This window comes from Hypanus sabinus, unplaced genomic scaffold, assembly GCF_030144855.1.
Source record: "Hypanus sabinus isolate sHypSab1 unplaced genomic scaffold, sHypSab1.hap1 scaffold_1322, whole genome shotgun sequence".
Lineage (NCBI taxonomy): Eukaryota > Metazoa > Chordata > Chondrichthyes > Myliobatiformes > Dasyatidae > Hypanus > Hypanus sabinus.
This window is the reverse complement of record NW_026779392.1, coordinates 26,218-48,172: the sequence shown is the minus strand read 5'-3', so window position 1 is coordinate 48,172 and position 21,955 is coordinate 26,218. Positions and strand designations below refer to the sequence as shown.

Sequence of the window (21,955 nt, the reverse complement as noted above, 5' to 3'; positions counted from 1 at the left end):
AAATGCGGCGGTGGGAAGGGCAGGGTGTGAAGGGCGAGGAACAGTCAACGGGTGACTTGAGAGACCCTCCACTCGTCACGTGATCCCGTTTTACCGCAGATCGGAAGCATCTTCAGGTTTGTTTCCGAGGCCCCGCCCACCGCCTGATGACGCAATTAGCACATTGCGCATGCTCACATTCCCGGGCTTGGCAGTGCTGTTTTTTCGTTCTTTGTGAAACCGGGTCGGTGGTGAGATCGGGATGGGGAGTAGGTTCTCGCCCCCTTGGACGGGGAGCCGGAGACGGATTATTCTCTGCGGGGCAACACCAACAATTTTCCTTCGGTGAGTATTGAAGCCAGTTCCGATCGGGGAGTTCTGACGTTGGGTAGTGAGTTAACTTTCCTGAACTCAAACAAAGAAAATCTGCAGTTGCTGGAAATGCGAGCAACGCGCACAAAATGCTGGAGGAACTCAGCAGGCCGGGCAGCATCTAGGAGAAGAGTACAGTCGACATAACCGGCCGAAACCCTTCGGCAGGACTGGAGAATAAAAGGTGGGGGTGGGGAAGGGAGAGAGAAACAGAAGGTGATCGGTGAAACCTGAAGGGGGAGGGGATGAACTTTCCCGGACTGGCGGCCTCGCCTCGCTTCCTTCACAGAATCTGTCGGGGTCGGTTCGGTGTGAAGGTCTCACAAGGTCTCTGAGATGAGCCGCCGCTCAGCCCCTGTTGTTCTGGTCCTATTAGCAGGATGACGTAAACATATTTCTATACTGTTACTGACAGAGAATCGTATAATTTGTGTTCCGTGTGTTATCTGAATATACTTGTCTGTGATGCTGCTACAAGTCAGTGTTTCTCTGTACCTGTACCTTCCCCTGCTTGTGCACTTGGCAATAAATTCAACAGGACCTGAGAAATCTCAGTGAGATTTGATTAGTGATGATCATCTTCGCAGCTCGGTCGGTGGAATGTAAAGAGACAGTACACTGTTAAATGCAAGACCCTGAATAGTGTTGATGATCAGAGGGATCTTGGAGTCCGAGATCATCGCTCCCTGAAAGCGACCGCACAGATTGATCTGCACAGATTAAGAAGGCAAATGGTGTGGTTCTCTTTATCATTGTGTTCAAAAGTCTGGAAGTTGTGTTGCAGCTTTATAAGATTAATTAGGCCACATCTGGAGTGTTTCATACATTTGTGGTCGCTCTCGTTCTCTGAAGCATGTCGGGGCTTTGGAGAGGGCGCAGAAGAGGTTTACCAGGACACTGCCTGGAATAGAGGGCCTGAGCTATAACGAGAGGTTGGACAAACTTGAGTTGTTTTCTCTGGAGACGTGCCGGCTGGTGTGAGACTGAATAGACGTTTATAAGATTACCAAAGGATTAGAAGCAGTGTCTCAGAAAGGCAGCGTCCATTATTAACGAACTCCAGCACCCAGGGCTGCCCTTTTCTCAAAGTTACCATCAAAGAGAGAGAGAGGTACAGAAGCCTGAAGGCACACACTGAGTGATACAGGAACAGTTTCTTCCCCTCTGCCATCTGATAGCCAAATGGGCATTGAACCCTTGAACACGACCTCAATATAAATATATAATATTTCTGCTTTTTGCATGATTTTTAATTTATTCATAGAACAATAGAAACCCTACAGAACAGTACAGGCCCTTTGGCCCACAAAGTCGTGCTGACATGTCCCTACCTTAGAAATTACTATAGTTACCCATTGCCCTCTATTTTTCTAAGTTAGTTTTTCTCCAGTGCCGCCAGGTTCCTATCCAAAAATCTCCGAAAAGACCCTATTATGCCCACTTCCATAAACATTGCCGGCAGCCCATTACACCACTCCCCACCAATCTCTGGCAAAAAAAAAACGCACCCCTGATATCTCCTCTGTACGTACTCCCCAGCAACTTAAACCTGTGCCCTCTTGTGGTAACCAATTCAGCGCTGGGAAAAGGCCTCTGACTATCCACATGATCAATTCCTCTCATAAACTTATATACTTCTATCAGGTCACCTCTCATCCTCTGTCGCTCCAAGGAGAAAAGGCCGAGTTCACTCAACCTATTCTCATAAGGTATGCTCCCCAATCCAGGCAACATCCTTGTAACGTGCCTCTGCACCCTTTCTAAGGTTTCCACATTCTTCCTGTAGTGAGGTGACCAGAATTGAGCACAGTGGAGTGTGACCAGGGTCCTATATAGCTGCAACAAAACCTCTCGGCTCCTAAACTCAATCCCACGATTAATGCACCGTTTGTCGTCTTAACCACAGAGTCAACCTGCATAGTAGGTTTGAGTGTCCTCTGGACTCAGACCCCAAGATCCCGCTGATCCTCCACACTGTGAAGAGGCTTACCATTAATGCTATATTCTGCCATCATGTTTGACCTAATAAATTGAACAACATCAAACTTATCCAGATTGAAATCCATTTGCAACTTCTCAGCCCAGTTTTGCATCCTTTCGGTATCCTACTGTGACCTCTGACAGCCCTCCACACTATCCACAACACCCCCAACATTTGTGTCATCAGCAAATTTACTAACGCATCGCTTCACTTCCTCATCCAAGTCATTTATAACAATCACGATGAGCAATGGTCCCAGATATACATATACTGTAATTCTTATTATTTTATTTTGTGTTTTCTTTTTCTTCTATGTTATGTCTTGCATTGAAATGCTGCTGCAAAGTTAACAAAGTTTACACCACACGCCAGTGATAATAAACCTGATTATGAATCTGTGTGGACAGATAATATATTTTTCCTGGGGGTTGAAATGTCTAATACATTTAAGGTGAGAGGAGATCTGAGCGGCAAGTTTGTCTCTTTCCACAGAAGTGGTGGGTAGCTGGACTCTCTGCCTGGGGGGGGGGGGGGGGGACCCCACCAGTCACGTGATCCTGTTTGCCTCTCCCATTTATCCACAGATGTAACTAACTCTTCGCGCATGCTCACTGTCTCCGGTTGGGTGGTGTTTTCCTTTCTGCTCAGTGCTGAAGCGGATCGTCTGCGGGATTGGGAAAGGGTCCTCCCCTCCTAGGTCAGGAAGCCCGGGATCAGATCACAGTCTGCGGGCCGAAGATATCGTTTTCCCATCAGTGAGTATTGAGACCGATCCCGATCCCGAGTGGGGAGATCCAATGTTAGCCATGAGTGCTGAACTGAGGGCCAATTACTCATTTATTTTCCAATTATCTGGGCTCTTCAAAAATATGTAGATGTCACTTAATCTGCATTGAACGATCCAAACCAGGAGCCCAGGCAGTTTATTTCCACAGAGTTGAAATGGGAGACCCACCAACAGGTCACATGAGGCTGTTTAACACAGATCTACCCCGCCCTCTGGTTTGTGACTCAAGATCATGTGGTGTGCGGTCAGAGTCCCCGGATGTGAGGTGATGCTTCCTCCATGTTGTGTTGGGGAATCTGATGTTGGCCACTGAGTCCCGTTAACTTCCCCCAACTTGTCTCACTTCCTGAGCCTCCTTGCATTTGTCTTTGAGCTTTTTGGCTGGTGGGTGAGGAAGGAGAATGCCCCAGCTTGTGGGGATCTTTGATTTCACTACCTGCTTTCCTGAGGGACTGGGAAGTCTAGTGTGAGAATGGTTTCTGTGAAGTGCTGATCTGGACCAAAGGTCTCTGCTGTTCCTCGCAGTCACGGGCAGAGCAGTTACCATGAAAAGCATGAAGTGTCTGAATGGGAAACTTTCTATGGTGTGTTGATAACAATTTGGTGAGGGTTCAAAGTATATATGGCAAAGTTCTTGTTGTTTGTTCTAACTTTGTCATTTTAAGATCCTTTATACAGTAGTGTGTACTATTAATTCAGTATCTGTGTATTGCTGGAGAACCATAATTGATCGTCCTTGATTTCTTCTCCACCTCATTCTATCTGCTCATTCCCTGCCCATCTTGTTCAACCTCTGTCCAGTCTCTCTCCCACCAACATCAGTGACATGCATCAACCATCTGGGTCAACCTTGGTCCACCCTGTATCACACCTCTTCAATGATATATATCGGCAATCATTCTTGTCTTCATTGTGAGGTATTCTTTTACACCTTCGGCCTCGCTGAGTTATTTCCAGAATCAGTTCTTGTCAGCTGGAAAACCAGAGGTTCATCAGGTACCAGTTCTGTTGTGCATTGGTGTGGGAGTGCTATTTTGTGAACTGTGACTGCCTGACACACTTCATCATATTACAGTCAGCAAAGAGTACTGGGAGGGTTTTGTTTGGCTCTAGTCCTGTGATCAGTGTTCCAGCCATATGGAACTGTCGGTGTTTTGGATTTGACTTTGGTTAGTGCTTCTACAGAAGGGGCTGGATGGATGTCCTTCTTCGAGCAGCTGGACATTGGTTGTGGGGAAATCCTGGATTAAACTACCCAGTGTGAGATGTGGGAACAAAGTGTGAGACTCTCAGGGTCGGTGAGTGGCAGATTAAGCTGTGTGAGCCTGTGATGTTGGGTCCTGAGATATCAGTTTTTGATCCAGGTAAAGTGGACCCAGGGATCGAGCTGCTTGGGCTTGTGAGGTGTTGAGTGAGTATTTCTGGTCTGGGATCAGATGTTTGTTTCTGGAATTCCTTTGGAAGCAATGACTGCCAGTCTGAGGAGAGGATGTTCCCATTCCATCCTCACAGGGAGAGGCTGTGAGTAAATGGGCTGTTCCGTGTTTACAACAGTAGAGATAGACCCTGAGTTTGGTGTTCAAACTGTTCTTCGAAATCCCCCCCTCACTGTCTTCTGTCTGTCACTCGGTGGAAATCAGGCAGAATCCCAAGTTGCTGGAGATCTGCAATAAAAACTGAAAATGCTTGAAGTCATTCTGACAAAACATTATTACCCTGAATTGTAAAGTTTGTTCCTCTCCCAAAGCTGTTCCTTACCTGCTGAGAATTTCTGATAATTCTAGTTTCTTTTTATTACATTTACCTTGGAATGGTTTATATTTCCTGAAATTAACCTGGAAATGGAAATGGCACATTCTGTGCTAGTAGAAAAATAAAGAAATCTCAACTTACCCTGTAAATTATCCTGGTATCAATTTATCTCTTATTCCTGGAAATGTGTTCAGTACAATTGCTGCTAACATAGTTTACAAAAATAATCTCAGGAATAATCGATGTTATGTATGAGGAGCATTTGATGGTTCTGAACCTGTGCTCAATGGAGTTCAGAGGGACGGTGGGGGTGGTGGGGGGATGTATGGTTAAGCAAACCTTCCGAATGCTGAAAAGCCTGGATACAGTGGACATGGAGAGGATGTTTCCATTAGACGCAGAGTCTGTGATCTGACAGCACTGTCTCAGAATGAAGATGCTTCCCTTTAAAACTGAGATGAGAAGAATTTTTTGGCTAAGAGATGTCTGATCTGTGGAATTTGTTGCCGCAGAGGTTGGTTGAGGCTGCCATTTTGTATATTTATGACACAAATTAATATATTCATGATTGGTGAGTAGCTCAGGATTACGGGAGGAAGGCAGGAACATGGTGTTGGAATAAAAATCAGCCATGGTAAATGGTAGGGCGGACTAGATGGATCAAATCACATAATTCTGTTCCTGACTGAATGATGGCTCCTTCTTATCCCATATCATTTTGTGATGTGTGAGGGACAATAAAAGATTGTTCACTGAGATCATTATATCTGCATTCATCATTTAAATTTCAGTGAGTTTTTTTCTTAGTAACATTGAGCAGAAATGTTTGGTTCTCCTTTTTAATGTTAACATACTTCATTATCTCTCTGGTTAAAGTTAGACATGCGGTGAGAAGTTTATTTGAAGAAAAACCCCCACTGGAAGCAAACCACAGCTGAAGACTAGGGAACAGCAACAAGTGAATTGGCCCGAGGACTGAGAACAGCAACTGGAGAGAACAACTTTTCATCAAGAGACTCAGATTTCCCAGTGATTCAGTCAGGAGAAAGTTTGGTGAGTCTCATTTACTCATAAACACGTCCTTTGGACATTACGTACCTGTACAAGGGAAGGTAGGAAATAGCTGGAGTGAGACTGAATGTCCCCAGAAGAACCAGTTATGCTTCTGTCAGACCCAGTTGCAATCAGTCCCGGTCTGGTAATGTGCTTCCAGCAGCCCAGCCCTTTAAAACCACTCCCATTCAGTGGAAGTCGAATCCGGATAAAGTACAAACTCTTTGTTCCAAGCACCCGGGGCGTACTCAGTTTGTCACTCAGACAGGAACAGACTGTGAAAGCTCCCACCCTATCCACCAATTCCCCTTACACATTAGATGTATCTGTCCAGATACTCCCCCACACAAGACCGGATGGAGCCAAAGTTATTTACTGTGACAGCCCCTAAAGACAAATTACAAAATAGTCATAATGGCTCACACACACAGAACAGACTGACGCTGTCCTATCTCTACACATGAGTGCACAAGGAGATAAGCATCCTGAAACCGTAGCTCGCTACCCTCAAAAAGAAATATGGCTCAGCATGGCTTAGTACATCTGTTGATCATCAGCAGTTTCTTTCAGAAAAACAGGCTGTTATAGTTTAACGAAGTGTTAACCCTTTTACATACTTTATCATTCCCTTCTTTAGATCATTACATGATCAACAAAGCAGTAACTTTTTTACAGAGAAAGCAACTGAGTACAGCTTTGACTTCTCAGTGGGGAAAAACAACATACATCAGTAATTATAACAATGATATGTACAACTTTTAGGACATAGGATTAGGACTTTGCCCCACATATTACCTTACAGGCCTTTGAAGATCACCATTTCAACCCTTTGGTGAACCCGTGTAAATCCTGCCCTACTTTCTTGATGCTGTCACTCCTTTGCAGTGTGCTCGGAGAGGGATGTAACGTTAGTAGACTCATCAGGGATGCAGGTGCAGCATTCTGTGTCAATAATAGCACAGGTTCCCCCTTTCTCAGCTGGGATAAAATCTAAAGTCGTACGATTCTGTACGACTGTTTGCCAGATTGCAATCATTTCAATGGATGTTTCTGTTACTTGGGCCTGTGTTTCTGTCACAGGGCCCCTGCAGCCTTGTGGCCAGCTCCTGAAGTTCTTATAGCCAAATTGATTATCCCTCATGAATTTCTGGCTACTCCATAGGAGAGAAAAACTATCATCAAAAATCGCTCAGTCTCAGTTATTCCTCTCGGCTCCTGGGCTCCTGCAGATATGGCCAGGATTCATGTTTCCCAGCATAGGAAGTTCCGTTTGGTGGGGCCCTGAGACACCATCCCTCAAAACACTGACAGCCACGGTCATCACAGACTGGACCACAGTTCCTCACTCTCTTCCCCGGGTGTTATTTGAAAAAGCCCAGGCAGATAGTTCCTCACTCTAGTTGAGCAGGATTACTGACATTTGAATCATACTTTTATCATACCGAGGAATTTCAGCACAAACCCAGCAGGCCCCTGGTTCTACCTGCTTGGCATAGGTGTGACAGAGAGACAGAAAGGTGTTAACATGGGGGCCCCTGGGCGCTGGGGTGAGCCCTCTTAAAGACATAAACACGAGCAGCACTGTTACGTACCCAATTGGTTTAAATGAACCAGCAGCTATAGACCACACCTGGAGTCTGGTTTTGATGTTAAAACCACTCTCTTTATTCGTATCTACTTATAATATAACAAATTAAGCAAAATAATCAAAAGTTAAAAAGTGTTATGAGTACACATACGTGTAAATATAACTCCCAAACCTTTGAGCTCAGGGAATACTAAGCTTAAAGTCTTGAGATGGTGAACTATGAAAGTTCAGTTCAGCCATGGAATAAATGACAGGTTAACAGTCGCTGTAGGTTCTATCCGTCGTCGTTCTAAATCTACATACAAATTATCACCAGAAGCAGCTTATCACAGACGTACTGTCTTCAGAAGGAACTACCACACAAGCAAGGGTTGACACACAGGTAGATTCCACAAGGTACTCCCAATCCAGATCCAATACACAAAGTATTACCAACAGTGATTTCCACAGAATATCCCTTCTCACAAGTGGTTACCACATAACACACCCGAATCCGGCTAAGGGTTAACAAAAGTGGTAGCCGCGAGATACTCCAACAACATCCCCATATGGATTATACGAATTATCACCAACAGTGATTGGTCACAAGGGTACCTCTTCAAGTGAATTACCACGCCCAGGCAAGGGTTAGCACAAGTGGTCTTCACAGGATACTCCCAAACCAACAGATCCACTCCTATGGATCAAAGTGACAATCACACATTCAGTACACGCTGGATCAATAGTCAACACACCTTGTGGGCATAGGAGAGTCCAAACAGTGGCCTTTGGCCACTAGGCCCTTTGTTTCGAACCTTCCATCTTCTTTCTTTCTCTCTGGCTGACTGTGTTTGTGACTGTCCTTGCTTAAATAAAACAAACTGTGAGCTATATAAACACAAGCTGCGAACAAGTGTAAACATGCTGCATAGTCAAATAGTTCTGCCCCCCTCTCTCTCTTAGTAAGAATCAAACAGGAGAATATTAGTTTCCTTCGGGGTTGATCGGGATTCGAAAGTTGGGTCCCAAAAATATGTCGAAGCTCGTCACATTCGATTTCGGTCATTGTCAGGCCAATCCATATTATTTGTATTAATAATGTTGGCTAACTTAGTTGGTAAGCATTGGAGCAGTAAGTCATTAATAATGGGTATTTGTCCCCCCAGTTTAAAGGCTTGGTCTCCTGTGAAACTGCCGTAGCAGGCCACAAGTCACATCCAGCCATTCACGCTCCACTTTTAGCGGCTCCCAACCTTTGGAATTCCTTCTGCAGTACATACCTCTATCCCATTCCATTATTCCTCCAACTTGCTGATAATATACTGTTCCACTTTAAACGTATGTCACATCCGGAGCTTTTTCCAGTTAGCCGAGGATTTCCTTCCACGCCGCTGTGCGGTGTTGGGAAATCATGTACAAGGCAAGTTACAGCAGTAGTTTGCCATTGCCTTCTGCTGGGTGAGTTGTTTTGTTTAAGAGATCACCAGCTCTAACCCAGCACGGATGAAAGTGTGCAAGGGAGTCAGCTGGATTCGAACTCGAGACCTCTCGCCTCAAAGTCCAATTCTGAAGCCAGTAGGCCATCAGTGGCATAGCTGGCAAACTTCCATTTTACATCTGCCTTTTCCTTCCATTTCCTTTTCAACGATTTCCACTTCTTTCCTCAGTTCTTTTTCCATATCAGATTTACTGCTTGTTCTCATGAGGTAATAACCCAGGCTCCCCCCCCCCCCCCCACATCCGAGGCCACATTTTGTTCCCCAATTTCTTACTCAGTGCTGCACTGAACATTTGAAAATCATTTTCCTTGTCCAGAAAACTCTCACACAAAATTGTGTCGGGCTGCTCCTGGCACACTCGTATCAATCGACTGCAATTAACCGATTATCTCTAAGTAATTTATCAGGCACAAAGCCTCCAGCTCAATTAACAATCAGATAAATTTACCCAGCAGGCACCTCCTGCTCAATTGATGAATTTACCTGACATGTCTACTTCCTGCCCACTTAGTAAAGTTTACCCAGTACCGCCTCCTGGCCACTTAGTAAACTTTATCCAATACTGCCTCCTGCCCACTTGGTAAAATTTTTGCCTACCTTATACTAGTCTCCCGACAGATTTTTTTCCCGATCCTGTCAAGGTATGTGATCAGCCTTGGGCAAGGCACCATACATCCAAAGGAACTAACAGTGAGCGACAAATTTAAAATACCTATTGGGCTCCCAGTCAGTCCCCACAGTCCCCAGAGTGGTTCAGCTGCTTACTCAGCCCATCTTCTCAGTGCTCTGTAGATAGAGATCCTGATCATGATGCCAAATGTTAAAGCTGAATCTGAATAAAACTCGAGATACAAGCTTCTTATCGACACCACAGTTTATTGCACATTCTCCTGCAGGAGTTTGAGCCCCAGTTGTCACAGGGAAGGCACGTAAGCACTTCCACTATCTGACAAGTCGACTGACTTAGGTTACAGCCGTATATTTATACACAGTACACCCCATGCATCACTATTTCAAGATGTTATTTGAACTGGTATGCCCACCAAGTGTGTTGCTGCAAATCTTAATTACTTAGATAACAGAGTTTGTTATATTGAGGTTTTAATTATGGATGGATGTACTGTCCACTTATTCCCTTTGCAAAGCCCTGACTTAATTACAAACAGATGTTCATTCCTGTCCTTATCAGTGAGTCCTCCGCCCCTTACTCAAATGAGGGTAGAATGTATAATGGTATCAACTAACAACGGTACAGTATACAATGTTATCAGCTCTCAGTGTGTCTCTCTGCAAGCCACAGAGAACTGGCAATGAGCCTGCCTTAGCTAACCACTGAAGACAGTGTTTACTTCGGTTCAAATATTCATATTTAGTCCCAATTATTCTTTTAGCCAGAGATTACATAGGTTACATAGGTTTTTTTTTATATATCCTCAATTCCTCAGGAGGGTTCAGGGGAAATATTTATGTCCAATATAGAAACTGGTGTTACCTGTGTGTATTGAAGAATGAATTGGGAGAAATTGTTATGGGAAACAGGGAAATGGCAACAGAATTTAATGCGTACTTTAGATCTATCTTCACCAGGGAGGACACAAGCAATCTCCCAGATGTATGGATGGGCCATGGTCATAAGATATCAGAGGAATATCAGAGGGGACAGATTGACATTAGGAAAGAAACTGTGATGAGTAGACTGGTAGGACTGAAGGTTAATAAATCCCCGAGTCCAGATGGTCTGCATCCGAGGGTTCTAAAAGAGGTGGCTCAGGAAATTGTGGATGCATTGGTAATCATTTTCCAATGTTCCTTAGATTCAGGATCAGTTCCTGAAGATTGGAGAGTGGCTAATGTTATCCCACTTTTCAAGAAGGGAGGGAAGGAGAAAATGGAGAACTATCGCCCTGTTAGCCTAACGTCAGTCGTGGGGAAGATGCTTGAGTCCATTATTAAGGATGAAATAGTGGCACATCTTGATGGCAGTAATAGGATTAGGCTGAGCCAGCATGGATTTACCAAGGGCAAATCATGCTTGACTAATCTGTTGGAGTTTTTTGAGGGTGTAACAAGGATGTTAGACGAAGGTAAGCCAGTGGATGTTGTGTACCTAGATTTTCAGAAGGCATTCGATAAGGTGCCACATAGGAGATTGGTGAGTGAAATCAGAGCTCATGGCATTGGGGGCAGGGTTTCAACATGGATAGAAAACTGGTTGGCAGATAGAAAGCAAAGGGTAGCAGTGAATGGGTGTTTCTCGGACTGGCTGGAGGTGACTAGTGGTGTACCACAAGGCTCTGTATTGGGACCACAGCTCTTTACGATTTATGACAACGATTTAGAAGAGGGCATTGAAAACTATATCAGCAAGTTTGCTGACGATACTAAACTGGGTGGCAATGTGACATGCGAAGAGGACGTTAGGAGAATACAGGGAGACTTGGATAGGCTGTGTGAGTGGGCAGATACTTGGCAGATGTCATTCAATGCGAACAAATGTGAAGTTATCCACTTTGGAAGCAGGAACAAGAGGGCAGAGTATTGTCTGAACGGTGTAGAGTTAGGTAAAGGAGAAATGCAAAGAGACCTAGGAGTCCTAGTTCGTCAGTCAATGAAGGTGAATGAGAAAGTGCAACAGACAGTGAAGAGGGCAAATGGAATGTTGGCCTTTATTACAAGGGGAATTGAGTACAAGAGCAAGGATGTCCTTTTGCATTTGTACATGGCCCTGGTGAGACCACACCTGGAATATTGTGTACAGTTTTGGTCTCCAGGTTTAAGGAAGGACATTCTGGCAATTGAGGAAGTGCAGAGTAGATTCACTAGGTTGATTCCTGGGATGGCAGGGCTGTCTTACGCAGAGAGATTGGAGAGATTGGGCTTGTACACGCTGGAATTGAGGAGATTGAGAGGGGATCTGATTGAAACATATAAGATTATTAAGGGATTGGACAAGATAGAGGCAGGAAATATGTTCCAGATGCTGGGACAGTCCAGTACCAGAGGGCATGGTTTGAGAATTAGGGGTAGGTCATTTAGGACAGAGTTAAGGAAAAACTTCTTCTCCCAGAGAGTTGTGGGGGTCTGGAATGCACTGCCTCAAAAGACGGTGGAGGCCAATTCTCTGGATGCTTTCAAGAAGGAGCTAGATAGATATCTGATGGATAGGGGAATCAAGGGATATGGGGACAAAGCAGGGACTGGGTATTGATAGTGAATGATCAGCCATGATCTCAGAATGGCGGTGCAGACTTGAGGGGCCGAATGGTCTACTTCTGCACCTATTGTCTATTGTGACAATGCAAGAGGTGCTGGAGAATTTGCAAGTGGAAAGACTTGGAGTAATCTTTGCAAACCTGACTTTTTAAAGCATAATTTAGCAAGCAAACCACATATGAACAATGTGCAAAAGCTCTGGTGAGATGATTCTTCATTACTCGTTACAGGCCTGCTACATAGTTTGTGTGAGAGTGCAGATGAATTCCATCAAACCCGGGGGATATCAAAGTATTTATCGACAGTGATTTGCTCGCTGTGAAAATGATTACCTCTCTGTATAAAATTCACTGTGCACATGTCACTGGGCAAAAAAATGCACGGTACATGATTTATGTGCACACTGGTCATTACAAATTAGGGGGGACATTGTGGGAAAGTGGGGAGACCTCCAGTGTCCCTTATGCCCCCACCTACAAGGTGTGCATCCAGCTGCAGCTTGTAACCCTGCACTTTAAGGAGTTGGAACTGGAAATGGATGAATTCCGGATCATCCAGGAGTTGGAGCAGGAGATAGATATGACATGAAGAAAGGTGAGTTACACACAAGGTGCAGGACACAGAAAACTGGGCGAGAGTCAGGAAGCGGAATAAAGTTAAATAGCCATCACAGAGAACTCTTGTTGTCATCCCACACAACAACAGGTGGAACACTTTAGAAACTGTTGGGGTGGGGAGGGTAGATTACCTGACAGAGAAAAGTCAAAGGGGTGATAGTAAATTCATTAGTTAGGGGAACAGAACAGGAGGGGACTGATATCCTAGTGGTAAGGCTTGCTAGTGCTGGTGTGGGTGGAGAGTGTGATGTGGTTAAAATAAGTTGCTGGGGAAATGGGAGCCAGAATGACAGAACAGATAGTGGAGAGGGTGAATTGAATTGAATTGACTTTATTCGATACATCCTTGCTGCACATGAGGAGTAGAAATCTTTACATTACATCTTCACCAAAATGTGCAATGTGTAATTAATAGTAACTTATAATAGTTAGTTTGTACATAGGACAGTCAGTATAACATTGAAATGCAATTGTATCAGCATGAATTAATCAGTTTGATGGCCTAGTAGAAGATGATGACCCAGAACCTGTTGGTCCTTTTTCTGTGGTACCGTTTCCTGGATGGTAGCAGCAGGAACAGTTTGTGGTTGTGGTGAATTTGGCCCCCGATATCCTTTGGGCCTTTTGACACACTTGTCCCTGTAAATGTCCTGAATAGTGGAAAGTTCACATCTACAGATGCGCTGGGGTGTCTGCACCACTCTCTGCAGTTTCCTGCGATTAATGGAAGCACAGTTCCCATACCAGGCAGTGATGCAGCCAGTCAGGATGCTCTCAATTGTGTCCCTGTAGAAAGTCCTTAGGATTTCGGGTCCCCGTCCCCAACTTCTTCAACCATCTGAGGTGAAAGAGGTGCTGCTGTGCTCTTTTCACAACACAGCCAGTATGTACAGACAATGTGAGATCCTTGGTGATGTTTATGCTGACAAATTTAAAGCTGTTCACCTTCTTAACCCCAGATCCATTGATGTCAACAGGGGTTAGCCTGTCTCCAGTCCTCCTGTAATCCACAATCAGCTCCTTTGTTTATGTGACAATGTGGGAGAGTTTGTTATCTTGACACCAGTCAGATGTTGTTCAGACCTCAGATAGAGTCAGCAATCAAATGGTTGAGCATGGTGCGATGAATGTGCTGAGCTGTGTATATCATAATGCAAGAAGCCTCGTAGGAAAGCCAGATGAGCTCAGGACAGGGAATTATGATACTGTAGCCATTATTGGAATTTGGTTGCTCCCAACAATCTGAGGGATTTAGAGGAACAACTTTGTAGAGAGATTGCAGACAATGCCAATAAACAAAGGTTGATTCAGTAAGTGATTCTAACTTTACATATATAGACTGGACTCCCATATTGTAAAAGGACTAGATGGGGTAAAGTTTGTCAAATGTGCCCTTAATCAGTACGTGGAATTTCTGATATAGAAGTGTACAATAAGCTGTTAGGAAATGATCCAGGGCTGGTGACAGAATTTGTGTTCATAATGCCATGAAATTCAAAGTAAATATGGAAAAAGAGAGGTCTGGACCATGGGTTGAGATTCTAAATTGGAGAAAGATCAATTTTGATGGTATCAGAAACATCTGACAAGTGTGGTTTGGAACAGGCTCGTTCCTGGCAACACAGTTCTTGTAAGTGGAAGGCCTTCAGAAGTAAAATTTTGAGGGTGTGGGGTTTGTATGTGCCTGCCAAAATAAAAGTTGAAAAGTTACAGGTGCAGGGAACCTTGCTTTTCAAGAGATATTGAGGCCCCGGATATTTTGTTCCTCCAAATGCTTCAGACTGTTGGGTGCTACCAAGACCCATTAATGACGACAATATCAGGATTCCACACCCTGAGCTCATCTGGCTTTTTTTTTTAAGTTTTCTGCTGTTGGTTTCTAAAAGCTTCCCAATAGTCTTTGCTCTTTTGTTTGCCCACTCTTTGGCTTTTATGTTGGCTTTGGCTTCTCATTTCAGTCACGGATATGTCCTCCTGCCTTTCCAATGCTTCCACTTCTTTGGGATGTATCGATCACTCAGCTCCCGAATTGCTCCAGAATCTCCAGCCATTGCTGTTCCGTTGTCACTCCTACCTTTTCCCTTCCAAACAAGTTTGGCCAGCATCTCTATCACAGAAACATGGAGAAGTTCAGTCCAGAACCAGGATATTTGGCCCATCTAGACAATGCCAAAAAACATTTAAGCGGTCTAATGCAACTACCTGCACCGGGACCATCACCCTCCATACTCCTACCACCCAGGGTCCCATCCAAGCTTCCTTTAACTGGTGAAACTGAGCTGATTTTCACTACTTATATTCATCTCATTCCACACTGTCATGACCAGTGAAGAGCTTTTCCACATGTTCCCATTAAATTTTCACCTTCCCCACTTACCCATGACCTCTGGTTGTCATCCCACACAACCTCAGTGGAAAAAGCTGCTTGCATTTATCCTATCTATACCCTCATAATGTTGTGTACTTCTAAGAAATCCTCAAACCAGTGTACACTTTCCTTGTTTATGTTTCGAGCCATTTTCAGGTGTATAAGATGATGAGGGGCATTGATCGTGTGGATAGCCAGAGTTTTTTTTTCCCCAGGTCTGAAATGGCTAACACGAGTGGACATTAGTTTTAAGGTGCTTGGAAATAGATACCGAGGGGATGTCAGAGGTAAGTTTTTTACACAGAGAGTGGTGGGTGTGTGGAATGCACTGCTGGCTATTTGTGTGAGAGTGTTTCAGTTACTGTGGGGCCAGGCACCCATGCAGCTCAGTGGGAACAGGGAATAATGCCAATGGAGAGAGTCAAACTGAGGCAGGTCACAGATTGGAGATGGAAAAAATGCCCCATTCTTATAGAGACAGGAAGAACATCAGAGCATTCAATGCTCATTGCAGATACCAGCACTCTGCCCAGTTAGAAGATGATTTCTCCATCCAACTTGGATTGAACCTCACTGTAACAGTGTGATGTCAGATCATACCTTGACAACTCAAGTGATCTCATCTGAAATGTTATTCTACACCCACTGATGGATTTTTAAAATCTTTTTACAGGTTACAAATGACAAGAAATTTGTCTACTGAAATCTCAAATACAGTTTTGCTGTCTCTGTCCAGATATTTAAGAAATGGAGCAAGGGATTCACTCGATCATCCTTTCTGCTCAAACTGTGGGGAGGGATTCACTCTGTCATCTGACTTACTGGCATGTCCATCATTCTAATCAGGGGGGAAACCATTCATCTGCTCAGACAGTGGGAATGGATTCAGTCAGTCATTTCAACTGAATGTATGTCAGCAAGTTTACACTGGCAAGGCCATTCACCTGTGCTGTGTGTGAGAAGGGATTCAGTCAGTCTTCCCACCTGTGGACACTCCAGTCAGTTCACACTGGGCAGAGGCTGGTCATATGTTGAATTTGTGGGGGAAGGATTCACTCGGTCATCTGTCCTAATGGCTCACAAGCGAGTTCTCACCAGGGAGCGGCCGTTTACCTGTTCGGACTGTGGGAAGGGATTCACTCAGTCATCTGAACTGAAGGTACATCAGAGAGTTCACACTGGGGAGAGGCCATTCACCTGCTCGGTCTGTGGGAAGGGATTCACCACATCATCTCACCTACTGATTCACCAGTCAGTTCACACTGCAGTGAGAGATTTCACCTGCTCAGTCTGTGGGAAGACATTCACTCGGTCATCTAACCTACAGAGACACCAGCAAGTTCACACTGGGGAGAAGCTGTTCACCTGCTCAGACTGTGGGAAGGGATTCACTCGATCATTCAACCTACAGAGTCACCAGCGAGTTCACACTGGGGAGTGGCTGTTCACTTGCTCAGACTGTGGGAAGGGATTCACTCAGGCATCTCACCTACAGAGACACCAGTCAGTTCACACTGGGGAGAAGCCATTCACCTGCTCATTCTGTGGAAAGACATTCACTCAGTCATCCAACCTACAGACACACCAGCGAGTTCACACTGGGGAGAAGCCGTTCACTTGCTCAGACTGTGGAAAGGGATTCACACAGTTAGGTAGCCTACAAGCACACCAGTTAGTTCACACTGGGGAGCAGCCGTTCACCTGCTCAGACTGTGGGAAGCGATTCACCACATCATCTCACCTGGTGACTCACCAGTCAGTTCACACTGCAGTGAGGGATTTCATCTGTTCAGTCTGTGGGAAGAGATTCACTCAGTCATCTAACCTACAGAGACACCAGCAAGTTCACACTGGGGAGAAGCTGTTCACCTGCCCAGACTGTGGGAAAGGATTCACTCGATCATTCAACCTACAGAGTCACCAGCGAGTTCACACGGGGGAGAGGCTGTTCACCTGCTCAGACTGTGGGAAGGGATTCACTCAGGCATCACACCTACGGAGACACCAGTCAGTTCACACTGGGGAGAAGCCATTCACCTGCTCAGTCTGTGGAAAGACATTCACTCAGTCATCCAACCTACAGACACACCAGCGAGTTCACACTGGGAAGAGGCCATTCACCTGCTCAGACTGTGGGAAGGGATTCACCACATCATCTCACCTAGTGACACACCAGTCAGTTCACACTGCAGAGAGGGATTTCACCCTCTCAGATAGTGAGAAGGGATTCACTTAGTCATCTGATCTGCAGGCACACCAGTGAGATCCACTGGGGAAAGGCCGTCGACCTGTGAATGTGGGAAGGCTTTCACACGATCATCTCATCTATTAGAACACCAGCGAGTTCACATCACTGATCGTCTGCTCAGACTTTGGGGAGAGATTCTCTCAACCGTCTCCACCAAGGCTGCATCATTATGTTCCACTGGGGAGGGGCCATTCACCTGTTGTGAATATGGGAAGGGATTCACTCAATAATCTAACCTTGTAACACATGACCGGGTTGACATTGGGGAGAAAGTTTCAATAAGCTGCAGGCTGAATGCATCCCCATTGCTGAATGCAATTTCGAGAGTGACTGGGGGAGTCTAGTACAAGAGGGCATGACTTGTGGTTTGCAGGGGACCCATTCAGAACAGAGAATCAGAGAATTTTTTTTGTCAGAGGGTGATGGATCTGTGGAATTTGTTGCCACGGGCAGCAGTGGAGGCCAAGTCATTGGATGTGTTTAATGCAGAGATTGATAGGTATCTGAGTAGTCAGGGCATCCAAGGTTATGGTGAGAAGGTGGGGGAATGGGACTGAAGGGCAGATTGGATCCACTCATGATGAAATTGTGCAGCAGACTCGATGGGCCGAATGGCCAACTCTGCTCCTTTGTCTTATGGTCTTATGTGATTATTTTTTCTCATGTGCGTTATTCCTCTTCCTCCTTCTGTCCAAGGAAGTGTTAATCTAGGTGGGTTTGAGTGTAAGTAGTCTTTTCTAAACTTGTCATTTCTGTTCTTACTTATCTTTGTAAAATTTACTGATTGAAATGGGACTAAGATATTTTCATTAAAAAAAGTCAATGTCGGTATTGATGGAAGTGTTTATTGCCTTTGTTGTATTTGTTGAGCATAGAGCTCTGTTCCACAGTTTTTTAAAGCCTTGAAATAAATTTTGTCAAAGGTTTTCCCAATATTGCACTACATTCTGTTGTTTTTGCTTGTTGATTTTCCAGATACGTTGTTATCACGAGTCCCAAAGAAGGGTCACGGCCGGAAATGTTGATTCCCATCCATAAATGCTGCCTGACCTGCTGAACTTCTCCAGCACTTTGTGTGAATTTCTCTTGATTTCTTGCATCTGCAGGTTCCCCTGTTTCCCAGATATTTATATGTTTAGTGAAATAACAAGCCAGTAGTGGGGTTGTGTGGCTCTGTTGGTAAAATATTAAATAAAATCATTAGATAAGAGGAGGCCATAGGGTTGGGTAGAGTAGAATCTGTGGGTAGAAATAAGGAACAGCAAACGTACAAAAAAATCCTTGAATGGAATTGTATAGTGGCCCCAAAACATCATGTGGTCCACAATTTACAATGAGAGATAGAAAATGAGTGCCAAAAGAGCAATGTTACAATATTCATGGGGGATTGTCATGCAGGTGATTAGGAAAATCAGGATGGTGTTGGTCTCAAGAGGAGGAATTCCTAGATTGCCTACAAGATGCTTTTTTAGAGCAGCTCGTGGTTGAGCCCACTTGGGGATCAGCTATTCTGGATTGGGTGATGTAACAAACCGGAATTAATTAGGTCACTTAATTTCAAGGAACCCTTTGGGACAAGTGATCTTAATATGATCAAATTCACCCCGACATTAGAGAAGGAGAAACTAATGTCAGATATGAATAAAAATATAATTTGAGAGGCCTGAGAGAAAATTTGGTCAAAATTGATTTGGAAAGAACATGGGCAGGGATGAAAACAAAGCAGCAATGGCTGGAATTTCTGGAAGTGACGGGATATACACATCACAAAGAGGAAGTAGTATTCTAAAGGTAAGGTGACAAAACCGTAGCTGCTAAGAGAAACCAAAGACAACATAAAGACGAAAGAGGGCACAGAACAAAAGTCACCAGGCAGTTAGAGAATTGGGAAGTTTTAAAAATGAACAGAATGCAACTAAAATCATTAAGAAGGAAAAGATGGAATACTTAGGTGAGCTAGCCAGTAATATTAAAGAGGATACCATTTTTAATTTCAGGTACATATAATGTAAAAGTGAAACAGAAATGGATATCAAGCCACTGGAGAATGATGCTGGAGAGGGAATAATGGGGAGAGGGTGAAAGGTGATGGCTGATGAACTGAATAAGTATCGTACTCTTTGGAAGACACTGGCAGGAGTATGGAAGTCCCAGATGTCAGTGGTCAGAATGTGCAATGTCACGTTACTCAGGAGTAAGTAGAAGGAAAGGCAATGGGCTGTGATTTTTTTTAATGGAAGGAGAAATCGATATTCATGCCTTCAGGTTGGAGCTATGCAGTTGGAATATGATGTGTTTCTCTTCAACCCTGAGGGTGTCAAGTGGATCAACTCCTGCCATTGCTATTCTGCCATCATCCCTGCCAGTGTACCCTTCCAATCAATTTTGGTAAGCTCTTCTCCAGTGCCTCTGTAGTTCCCCTCACTCCACTAATAATGATGCATCTTGTTTTACATTTCCCCTCTCAAAGTGAAGGGTGAATTCAGTCATGTTATTATCATTATCACCTGCTCCCTTTACCAAAAGCTCCCCAATCAAATTTGGTTCATTCCAGAATTAACTTTTCCGCAGTGGGCACAATTGCAAAGGAAAGGTAGGTCACATCCGGGATTTTCAATTTAGCGGGCGATTTCCTCTGACGTATTGGGAAATCGTGTGCGAGGCTAGTTACAGCAATGGCTTCTCATTGTTGTATTTGCCTTCTGCCGGGTGAGATATTTTTTAAGAGATCATCAGCTCTTAAACCAGCATGGATGTAGAGCATGCAAGGGTGCCGGCTGGATTCGAACTCAGGACCTCCTGCCACTGATGCCACTACGCCACCAGCCGGCTGCACAATCCCAATCTGTTCTGAAAGGCATCTCATTGGTATTTTCCAAATTCCCTCTCTTGAGATCAAGCACCAATCTAATTTTCACAATCAACCTTCACCCATCCGACTCATGGACTATTTGTCTCTCTTCCATCGGGGGTAGATATGCAGCGTCCTCACCAGGACTACCAGCCTCCGGGACAGCTACTTTTCCCAAGCAGTAAAGCTGATAAATATCTCTACCCTCTAACCCAGCCTTCCGCAACACCAAACATCTCTGCTTTATCGTTTCCTGTCTGTCATCTTAAATGCAGGCATCCTATGCCGAGCATCACTTTATGAACATACCATCAATCCATGCACAGTATATAAGCCGTGGATATATGTTGTTACTGTTGTGTTTCTGTGTTGCATTGGAACCGGAGTAATAATTATTTCGACCTCATTTACATGTGTCTGCTGGAAATGGAATTAAACAACCCTGAATCTTGAATAAACATTTCAGCAGGCTGAAGCGTCACATTTTTGTCTCTCAGCGTTATTGCGGCAGAGCGCCACCTGGTGACAATGGAGTCCACTGTTACGAATGTGCCACAACTCTGAGGGGCCGAAGGGTACAAAGTAGCCCCCTCATTTTTGAGAATCGCAAGATCGCTATTAATTCGGGTCTGGGACCCAGGAAATGAGAGAGAGACGTCCAGAATACACACGGTTTGGAATGTGTCCTGGCCTCCACAAGACAAAGCCACGGATAACGGCCATTGTCTCTGGGAGACGGAATTGTGTATTGAGTACTGAACTATTCATTGAAGCCCTCAGGGAATGACCAGAGTGGGCTGGTTGAGGGATTGCATCATCCCAACCTGATTGACATCTGAATCCCCGTGAGTAAGGATAAAAGAGGGTCTGGGGAACAACCCCTTCAGACGCACCAGGAGAAACGCTAGGAATCCCGTGACAGCGTTTAATAGCGACAGCCGGTGGGGCTCGCGTGCGTCCTTTCCCTTGCCTGGGTTGGCGGGCTCACCACGGAAGAACGGCTTAGCTAAACGACTGGCTACATCAACGGAACTCTCAATGGATCGAAATCATAAAAAGGAAAAGCTGGCAAGTTTCTAAAAATCTCTCTCTTGACTCCAACCAAAGGCTGCAGCCTGAATGAACTGAGTGACTTTTATATTTCCATCGGACAATACATTATCCCCTAGACAACGAAAGAGCTATTTCTTAATGATTATTATTATACCCGCACTTTTAGATTTAGTATTGACGACGTATATTATCTGTATGTTTGCATTGATATTATTTTTGTGTATTTTTTTCTAATAAATACTGTTAAAAATAGTACCATCAGACTTCAACGGAGCTCTCTATCTTTGCTGGTAAGTGACCCAGTTACGGGGTTCGTAACACCGCAAATCAGGGGGTCCTGTTATTGTGGTAAATCACCACGATAAGAAGGGGTGTCGGGGCTGGACGCCAACTGCAAGTAGATGAAGTGCCAGAGATGTACCTAACCTCACCACTGGTCAGGGTCCTAAACAGTCCTTCCATTTGAGGCAACTTTTCAACATCCTGCTTGTTGGGGTCATCTACTGTTTCCAGTTTTGCGGGTGTGCCCTCCTCGACATTAGAGAGACCAGATGTCGTCTCTGCTTTCTGCACTCTGTCCCGATGAGATTCTGCAGATGTTGGAGATGCAGAGTA

The 21,955-nt window shown here is 44.6% G+C and overlaps 1 protein-coding gene across 9 annotated transcripts; it reads left to right on the top strand.

The window, feature by feature from the left end:
- Positions 1–163: 163 nt before the first annotated feature.
- On the top strand, positions 164–21,304 carry LOC132386822 (gastrula zinc finger protein XlCGF57.1-like). Of its 9 annotated transcripts, none has more exons than XM_059959161.1 (5): positions 164–324; positions 2,917–3,087; positions 5,752–5,924; positions 15,404–15,475; positions 15,862–18,381. In XM_059959161.1, the coding sequence occupies exon 5, from the start codon at positions 16,015–16,017 to the stop codon at positions 17,422–17,424; it is 1,410 nt and encodes a 469-aa protein (XP_059815144.1). In that variant the 5' UTR covers positions 164–324; positions 2,917–3,087; positions 5,752–5,924; positions 15,404–15,475; positions 15,862–16,014; the 3' UTR covers positions 17,425–18,381. The 9 variants fall into 9 exon arrangements, 5 of the variants coding, with proteins under 5 accessions (XP_059815144.1, XP_059815143.1, XP_059815145.1 ...); XM_059959160.1 differs by having other exon boundaries at positions 5,748–5,924; XR_009509682.1 differs by lacking the exons at positions 2,917–3,087; positions 15,862–18,381 and adding an exon at positions 20,785–21,304 and having other exon boundaries at positions 5,748–5,924.
- The last annotated feature ends 651 nt before the right edge of the window (positions 21,305–21,955 follow it).

Coding starts and splice junctions, on each gene's coding strand:
- LOC132386822 (XM_059959162.1), top strand. CDS start 16,015: ATGTCCATCATTCTAATCAGGGGGGAAACCATTCATCTGCTCAGACAG.